Source organism: Colobus angolensis, unplaced genomic scaffold (assembly GCF_000951035.1).
Source record: "Colobus angolensis palliatus isolate OR3802 unplaced genomic scaffold, Cang.pa_1.0 Scaffold55, whole genome shotgun sequence".
NCBI classification, from domain to species: domain Eukaryota; kingdom Metazoa; phylum Chordata; class Mammalia; order Primates; family Cercopithecidae; genus Colobus; species Colobus angolensis.
The window spans coordinates 1,093,442-1,100,976 of NW_012119043.1; the positions used below are offsets into that span (position 1 = coordinate 1,093,442).

At 61.7% G+C, this 7,535-nt stretch overlaps 2 protein-coding genes across 7 annotated transcripts; one reads left to right on the plus strand and one right to left on the minus strand.

Annotated features, from left to right (window-relative positions):
• Positions 1-345: 345 nt before the first annotated feature.
• SMIM22 (small integral membrane protein 22) lies at positions 346-1,812 on the plus strand. 5 transcript variants are annotated; one of them, XM_011961345.1, is made up of 4 exons: positions 346-460; positions 1,095-1,234; positions 1,317-1,411; positions 1,568-1,655. In XM_011961345.1, the coding sequence occupies exons 2-4, from the start codon at positions 1,111-1,113 to the stop codon at positions 1,607-1,609; spliced, it is 261 nt and encodes an 86-aa protein (XP_011816735.1). In that variant the 5' UTR covers positions 346-460; positions 1,095-1,110; the 3' UTR covers positions 1,610-1,655. The 5 variants fall into 5 exon arrangements, with proteins under 5 accessions (XP_011816735.1, XP_011816733.1, XP_011816734.1 ...); XM_011961343.1 differs by having other exon boundaries at positions 398-460; positions 1,317-1,426; positions 1,568-1,656; XM_011961344.1 differs by lacking the exon at positions 346-460 and adding an exon at positions 743-817 and having other exon boundaries at positions 1,568-1,812.
• A 253-nt stretch (positions 1,813-2,065) lies between these two features.
• On the minus strand, positions 2,066-7,528 carry ROGDI (rogdi homolog (Drosophila)). Of its 2 annotated transcripts, none has more exons than XM_011961346.1 (9): positions 6,559-7,528; positions 6,323-6,377; positions 5,558-5,638; positions 4,748-4,843; positions 3,639-3,737; positions 3,165-3,278; positions 3,032-3,081; positions 2,808-2,934; positions 2,066-2,590 (listed from the first exon to the last, which is right to left on the minus strand). In XM_011961346.1, exons 1-9 carry the CDS (start codon positions 6,726-6,728, stop codon positions 2,549-2,551), a joined length of 834 nt encoding a protein of 277 aa, XP_011816736.1. In that variant the 5' UTR covers positions 6,729-7,528; the 3' UTR covers positions 2,066-2,548. The 2 variants fall into 2 exon arrangements, with proteins under 2 accessions (XP_011816736.1, XP_011816737.1); XM_011961347.1 differs by lacking the exon at positions 6,323-6,377 and having other exon boundaries at positions 6,559-6,641; positions 7,418-7,493.
• Positions 7,529-7,535: the final 7 nt, after the last annotated feature.

The window sequence follows — 7,535 nt, forward strand, 5'->3', positions numbered from 1 at the left end:
TTCACTGTGTTAGCCAGGATGGTCTTGATCTCCTGACCTCGTGATTCACCCACCTCGGCCTCCCAAAGTGCTGGGATTACAGGCGTGAGCCACCGCGCCCCGCCCCAATTTTTGTATTTTTAGTAGAGGTGGGGTTTTGCCATGTTGGCCAGGATGGTCTCAAGCTCCTGATCTCAAGTGATCCGCCCACCTCGGCCTTCCAAAGTGGTGGGATTACAGGTGTGAGCCACCATGCCCGGCCATTTTATTACGTGTTATAAGTAATCCAGAGATGGTTAAAAGTATAGAATATATGCGCAGGTTATATGCAAATACTGCCTCATTTTATATCGGACACTTTAGCATCTGTGGATTTTGGCACCCACGGAGGTCCTGGAACCAACCCTTGAGGATTCCAAGGACAACTGTATGATGCAGGCACACCTGTCCTAGCTGCTCAAGGGTGGTGGGATGCAGGCAGGTTTTCTCCTCCTTCCCCCTCCCGCCCACACACCTTCCCTCCCGTCTCTCTCTTTCATTCACGAACTCAGCAGTGGCTAAGCACACAGCTGGATATCTGGGATATTGAGGAAAGGTAAAAAGTCCCAGGACTGAAGCCACAGGCCCGCATCTTCCTCCCTGGGCCTCCAGCAGTGGGGAGCCAGGGAGTGCACCTGCTGGGGCTGGGCCCTCTCCGCTGGGCTTGGCAGCCTCTGCTGGCCCTGGGGAGGGCGGGGCTGGTTGCCAAGACCTCAGGTGGTATGGAGCCGGAAGCAGGAAGCAGCCTGTGCTCCCCAGACCTGCCTGGTTGAGGGAGTTGGAGGCTTCTAGGAGGTAGGTGGGGGCCTGGGGGCTGGGCTGCCAGGGGGAAGAGAGGGGAGAAGACAGTGGCTGGGGAGAAGGTTGTCCAGGCTGGGGTCAGGGTAGGGACCACAGGGCTGGGCAAGGAGAGAGGCTGGGCCTGGGGCCAAAGGAGAAGTGGAGTGGGAGGGGGGCGGGGAAGCTGGTGCTGGGCCAGGCGCGGGCAGAGGCTGGGCTGTGGGAAGCCTGGATGTGGTCCCCGCTGAGCAGAGCCCAGGGTTCTGATGCAGCCTCTGGGGGGTCAGGGCAGGCAGCACTGTGCACGCCGAGATGGCTGTGTCCACAGAGGAGCTGGAGACCACAGTTCAGGAAGTCCTGGGGAGACTGAAAAGCCACCAGTTTTTCCAGTCCACATGGGACACTGCTGCCTTCATCATCTTCCTCACCTTCGTGGGTAAGTGTGGCTGCAGCCTTGGGGTCCCCCCAGCCCCCTGCCCTGGGCCGGGGTCACACCTGGACGGCTGTCCTGTCCCCAGGTACGGTGCTGCTCCTGCTGCTGCTGGTCATCGCCCACTGCTGGTGCTGCAGCTGCTGTGGCTCCCCCGGGCCCCGCAGGGCAAGCCCCAGGAAGGTGAGCCCCTGGAAGGTGAGCCCCGCTGGCCTCCGGGACCTGCATGGAACTGTACTGGGGGTGGAGGAGGGAGGTGGGGGGAGTGGTGGGAAGGGTGCTCATCCCCCTAGGGAACAAGGAGCGAACCTGCTTGGTCCCTCTGTGCTTCTCGTGCAGGAAAGACTCAAGGGAGTGGATAACTTGGCCCTGGAACCCTGACCGTGTGTGTCCTGCCCGGTGGCAGTAACAAAGCCTTGTCTGCCCAGAGCCTGAGTTTGCAGTGTCTTCCAGTCCCCATCTGGGTGGGTGACATGGGACTCGCCGCCCCACTCAGGTGCCCACCTGGCCTCTCCAAGCTTTCAGTCAACACGACTGTGCCAGGTCATCCTGGGTCACCTAGCTGGGAGGGGAGCTGGTCTCAGACTCGGCGGCCCGAACTCCCAGATGGAGCTCTTGTCACCACCCCCTGGGCCTCTTGGCAGAGAGGACGAGAGAAAACCTGTCCTCTCTCGAAGGTGGGTTCTGTGTCCAGCCCTTGCATGGCACAAGGCGTGGGGAAGCCAGGCTCTGGGAATAGGGGAGATGGCTGGCTCCTAAAGTTGACGACCACTGACTACCAGGGACACCCCCCCCGCCTGCCTGGGTCCCCACTCAGACAGACAGACAGGGCTCCAGTCGGAATCTGATGATCTTTATTTCTTAGAGGGCCCTGGATCGGGGCTATGGAACACAGTAACCAGCACTACACTCACTCCTGGGGTGGCTTTGTCTGCGCCGTTCCTGACTGTCCCCTGGGACTCATAGCTCAGTACCACCCCCCACCCGCCAGGGGGAGGGGACAGCGAAGGGGAGAGGAAGGAGAGCCCTGGGCCTGGCCCTGTCCTGAGTCCAAAGATTCCCATGGTGACCAGAAGGGCGGGGTTGGGAATGTGGGACGCCCTCGGCCCCGCCTTCCGGACCTCCCCACTACCCTACCAGACTAGCCTCCCTTCGTCCTGGAGCTTCCAGGGTCCATTCCCAGCAGCGCAAATGTGTTAGGCAGGGGAGGGGGTAGGACAGAGAGATAAACAGCCGCCTGGCATTGGTGCTGGCTGGTGCTCTGGGGCGGGTATGAGGGGATGGGCCACCTTCCTGGAGACAAGATCCTGGGTGCTGTGATCAGAAGGGTCTGTAGCTCCAGTAGCTGGAGAACACGGAGATCTGCAAGGAGAAGGGGTGTGGTGAGTGGCTGGATGGAGGGGATGGGGTGGCCCAAGGGAGATGTCAAGGTCACCCAAGGACAGTATATCAGGACAGGGCACTGCTGCTTAGCAGTACTATCGGGGTACAACAGACCCCAAGGTTAGGGCACTGTGCGGGTGTGGCAAGGACCCTTAGAAGCCCTTCCCCTAATGAAGGTGCTTGGCCCGGGCCCCACCTTGTCCTTAAGCTGCTGGCAGAGCTGCAAGGAGACGGTGAAGTAGACCAGGGCGTCGTTGAGCCAGGGGATCACGCACTCCACCTTGTGCACGTGGCTCACCTCCAGGCGCTGAGAGCCCCACTCGCTGTGGGCAGTGAGAGGGTCCCTGAGGGGGGGCCCGGCCCTCCAGGTGCAGAGGGATGGGGTGGGCATGCCTGGACCCCTCTCCCCTGTCTACTTACAACATGGCCCCAGGGCTGTGCAGCACCGCGCCTCCGGCTGGGCGGAAGTTCTAGGGAGAACAGCACCAGACCCCTCAGGCCCCGCAGGGTGTGTGCGTGGGGGGCAGCGGGCCGGGCAGGGGTCCCTCCTCACCTTGGTGGAGTTGGGCTGCAGGGCATGCAGCTGGTACACCGTGAGGCAGAGCTTGTTGAGGTTGATGTAGACATTGAGCAGCAGGTCGGAGGGCAGGGCGGGGGCGAACATCCGCTGCGGGAGGCAGGTAGGATGAGATCCTCCCAAGCTCCCAACCCAGGCTGGATGGACCAGGGCTCTGCAGTCATTCATGGAGTCTGCAGGGGACCCCAGTCCCTACCCCCCCAGAGATGAACGGGGGGGCTTCCAGACTTTTCCCAGGTGCCCCAAGTCCCTTCCTGTGCTGTCAGGTTTGGGAACCACTAACCCCAAACAGGGTTAACGTATTTGGGGGCACAGAAGCCAAGGACCCCATCCCAGAAAATTGCCTAGACAGAATTCTAACTATAATTTGGGGGGTGGCACCCCTTGGTGTCCATCCTGAGGGCAGGCTGGGACCCCTCTCCTGGAGCAGGGGCTGGCAGGGACACTGACCGTGAGGCCGCTGGCGGCGATCTCAGGGAGGGTGAGGGTGGCGGGGGTGGTGAGGCGGTTTCGGGCTCTGGTCAGCTGCAGCATCACTGCATCCATCAGCTGCAGGGAGGGGCGGGGTTGGCTCTGCTTCCTCCCGGGCCCCCATGCATCAGGGAACAACAGATACGGTAGCTCCCACTCCCGCCCAGTGGCTACGGTTCCCAGGACCCGAAACCCAGCAGCAGGGGCCTGCTAAAGACAGGTGGTTGGGCTCCAGCTGGGTGTCGGGGAGGGCAGGACGTCTGCACTGATGTCAGCCAGGACAGGGCTGATTCACTGCACAGGGATCCCGGGCGCTGGATCAATGGGGAATGGAAGATCCTGGGAGGTCAGTCCCAGGGGCACAGGCTTTGCCGACAGGGGTACAGTCAATGAAGGCTGGCTGCAAAAGGTCAGAGAGGGCTTCCTGGAGGAGGCAATGGATGGCTGGGTTGAGGTTTTCAGGAGGGTAAGCCAGGGTCGCGGCTGGTGGATGGTGGGACCCCCTGGAGCCCATCCCTTCCCTTTGCCGTGGAGCAGAGCCCCGGCAGACTGCTCAGAGCCCCAGCTTTCATGCCATCCAGCTGTGGCCATGAGTACCAGGGTGATGTGGCTCCCAGGAAACACATAAGAGCTGACTGGGGGCATGGGGGCCGCAGCACCCTAGGGTGGTTACAGTTCTCAAGGGGATCTTAGTCTATCTGGTTCTACGTGTGAGGAAACAGAGGTCCAGAGAGGGCAGGTGAGCCACCAGAGAACACACAGTGAGGCAGGGGCAGAACTCACGCATGAGGTCAGGCGCCTGGGTCAGCTCTTCACATGTGCCATGCGGTTCATGTGAAGGCTTTCACTGCTGCTGCCAGCAGCGGTATGTGCCGAGTGCTTACTGGGGGCCCCATGACCTGAATTATCATGGCGAACAGTTACTCCAGCTTGCCCCTGACCCCACAGGTAGAAAATGGGAGACACAGAGTAGGCAGGTAAGCGCTTAGAGGTTGCACAGCTCGAAGTGGGATTGGAACCCACGTGTGATTCCGGATCCAGAATGTGGGACCCTATAGGCCCAGGAGTCAGGCCTGGGGGCAGCTCACCTTGAGGACCTCCGCGCCCGTCTTGAACTGGTAGCTCTCATCCCGGCTGGTAAGCAGGTAAATGGCTTGGCTCACGTGGTTTCTGGCGTCCTGGATCTAGAAGCAGAGGTCATCCAGAGGGGTCAGGCCAGCTTCCATGCAGCCAGGAGGGGAGGGGGTGTGCTGCCTGCCTGCCTGCCCCAGGTCATTTCACTCTCCACACTGTCATCTTTGCGCCCCGGAGGGCCAGGTCTGTGCCAGGTGATGGGCGCCTGGCATCACAAGGGGCAGGCCTGGTCTCTGCCCGAGCGGGCTGCCCTCTCCTTTCTAAGGGATGGACAGACAGTATTGTCCAAGACATCTGTGCAAGTTGTGGAGGAAAGCAAACAAGGTGATATGGCAGGGACAAGGGCCCTGAGATGGAGACAGTCAGGGTGGAGGGGGCAGGAGAGGAGGCCAGGGCCAGTGGTACAGGAGCTGCCGGGGAGCATGGGCCTCATCCCCAGAGCCATGGTAAGTCCCTGGAGATTCTAGGCAAGGGAGTGACTTTTTAGAGGGCTTCTGAACCATCTCATCAAGCCAGCTGCTGTGGGGACTCCACAGTCCCGATGTGGCCATTGGGCTCTCAGGCCAGGTTCTCCACCTCCCCACGTGGCGCAGGCTCCAGGGCTTCAGGAAACACCCGCCCCCAGCTTTGCTGCTAGGAAACACTCTCCCAGGCTTGCTGTGGCCACAGATCCCCAGGGCTAGGCGCTTGCCAGGGAGGCCCTGTGGTGGGCCTGCTGCCGCCTGTCCTCGTGGCTGAGCACTAGCCAGGAGGGGTGGGGTCACCTGCTGCAGCTTCCACTGCTTGTCCTCCCGGAAGGCGAAGTGCAGCAGCTGGTTGTTCCGGGGCATCTTCAAGTTCACGTCCTGACAGGCAAGAGTGGGGTGAGCCGGGCGGGGGGACGCCTCCTGCCACAGCCATTCTGAGCCCTTAAGCGTGGGGCAGAAATGGGGTGTGTGGTGGCTCAGGCCTTGGCTGCTGTGTAGGGCAGAGAGTCTCCCAATGCCTTGGCCGTTTGGGGGGTGAACAGGGAGGTCAGGAAACAGGAAAACAGGCCCAAGAGGAGCCACAAAGAAGTGAAATGAAAGAGGTGAAGAAACAGGAAGGGGAAAGCAGAAGGCAGCCTCTGTGAGGCTCTGTGCGAATGGGGTGCATCTTGTGTCTACAACGGCCAACAGATGGAGTCCAGGAGGGGATCCTCCCCCCACGCCTTGGTGCCTGGCACAGGATTGGGCACAGACTGGGCCTCAGGAGTTGGCTGATTCAACTGTGATGTGTGGCCAGCCTAATCCGCCAATACCCACGTTTCACTGGTCCAGACACCAGGCCAGGCCGTGTGCAAAGAACCCCCCTCCTGCACCTCTTCCTGAATCCGCACACTGATGCCGGGGGAGGTGTGAGGGCTGCTGTCATTTTCCAAAGGAGAAAACTGAGGCCAGAGACATCAAGGGTCCCGCTCAGAGTCGCAGGGCTTGTACAGAGAGAACGTGGGAGCCCCCATGCTCTTCCCCACTGGCAGAATGGGAGGGGACAGGGCTGGGGGGACTCACCGCCTGGCTGAGGGCATCCCCCTGCAGAGTCAGCACACCCTTCACCTGGTCTGTGCTGTAACACATGGCGTCAGAGCGGTGCCTGTGGTCACCACCCCCACCACCCAGCCCTCCCTCCCGGCGGGCTGCCCCTCCTGTCCCATCGCACACCCAGCTCGTCTGCAGGACAGGGCTGTGGCCATGCCTCCTACCCCCCAAGGTACCCATTTCCCTGTTTCCGCCCAGCCCAGGCTCACCCACAGCTGCCTAGGATGAAGTTCTCTTGCTTGGCTGGCCCCTCAGTGCCCGAGCCCGGCAGAGTGAAGCGCAGAGAGGCCTCCTGTGGCACACAGGGAAGGAGGGGAGCTGGTAGTGCCCACTCAGGCCCGGCCCAGTGCTCCTTCCAGAAGCCCCCCTCCCTCCACATCAGCGGGGGGAAGGAACAAGGTGGCCTGGCCTCGGTTTCAGCTGGGGTGGGAAGACCCTGCCCAAGCACTCCGGGCACCTAACCGTGAGCCCGATCTGTTTACCCCACATTCCCTGAACACCTCGTGTGTGCCCGCCTCGGGGAATACAGGACAGAGGCAGCCTCCCAGCTTGGTTGAGGGGGAAAGGGGGAAGGGGCAGAGTCAGGGAACAAGGCAGTAGTCAGGGTAACCCGCGGTCCTGGGCCACAGCAAGCACCGCGCCGGTCACTTCTGTGAGCTGCTTGGCTCATTTATCTATACTATCTATTCTACAGCCTCGCGAAGCGGGTACTGTTATCTCCCTTTTGCCAAAGAGAAAAGGAAGGCCCACGGAGGTTCATTGAGTTGGCTGAGGGTCACACTGCCGGGCAGAGGCAGAATTATTTGGCTCCCAAGGCGGCCTTCCCCGATCCGAGGCCGGGCGGGACTCAGGCCCTTGGCTAGCCCCCGCGTCAGGACTCGCCCCTGCCCGCACACAGGTGCTTGTGTAACGAGGTCGGCTCGAGTTCGCGGAGGCGGGGCCTTGCCTGAAAGCCGCGGCGGCCGCACGCAATAGGCGCTCAGGACGCAGCCGCGGGGCCCCAGGTGGAGCCAGGGAGATGAGGAGGGAGGGTCGCCACGCCCGGCGGGGCAGGGAACGGGTCGTTACCTTGAGAATGTCCTGCAGCTGCTTCAGCACAGCGTGCACCTCGTCGTGCAGCAACCAGCGGAACTCCTCCTCCTGCGGGACAGACCCGGCGGTCACACTTGGCCCCGCCGCCCCGCCA

What these genes read in the sequence shown, in the direction of transcription:
- SMIM22 (XM_011961341.1), top strand. Translation starts at nt 1,111, where the DNA reads ATGGCTGTGTCCACAGAGGAGCTGGAGACCACAGTTCAGGAAGTCCTG. An exon ending in CATCTTCCTCACCTTCGTGG is followed by an intron (nt 1,235 to 1,316) that starts GTAAGTGTGGCT and finishes TCCTGTCCCCAG; the next exon opens with GTACGGTGCTGCTCCTGCTG.
- ROGDI (XM_011961346.1), bottom strand. Translation starts at nt 6,728, where the DNA reads ATGTGGAGGGAGGGGGGCTTCTGGAAGGAGCACTGGGCCGGGCCTGAG. An exon ending in GGGATGCCCTCAGCCAGGCG is followed by an intron (nt 5,639 to 6,322) that starts GTGAGTCCCCCC and finishes CTTGCCTGTCAG; the next exon opens with GACGTGAACTTGAAGATGCC. An exon ending in CGGGCGCGGAGGTCCTCAAG is followed by an intron (nt 3,738 to 4,747) that starts GTGAGCTGCCCC and finishes CCCTCCCTGCAG; the next exon opens with CTGATGGATGCAGTGATGCT.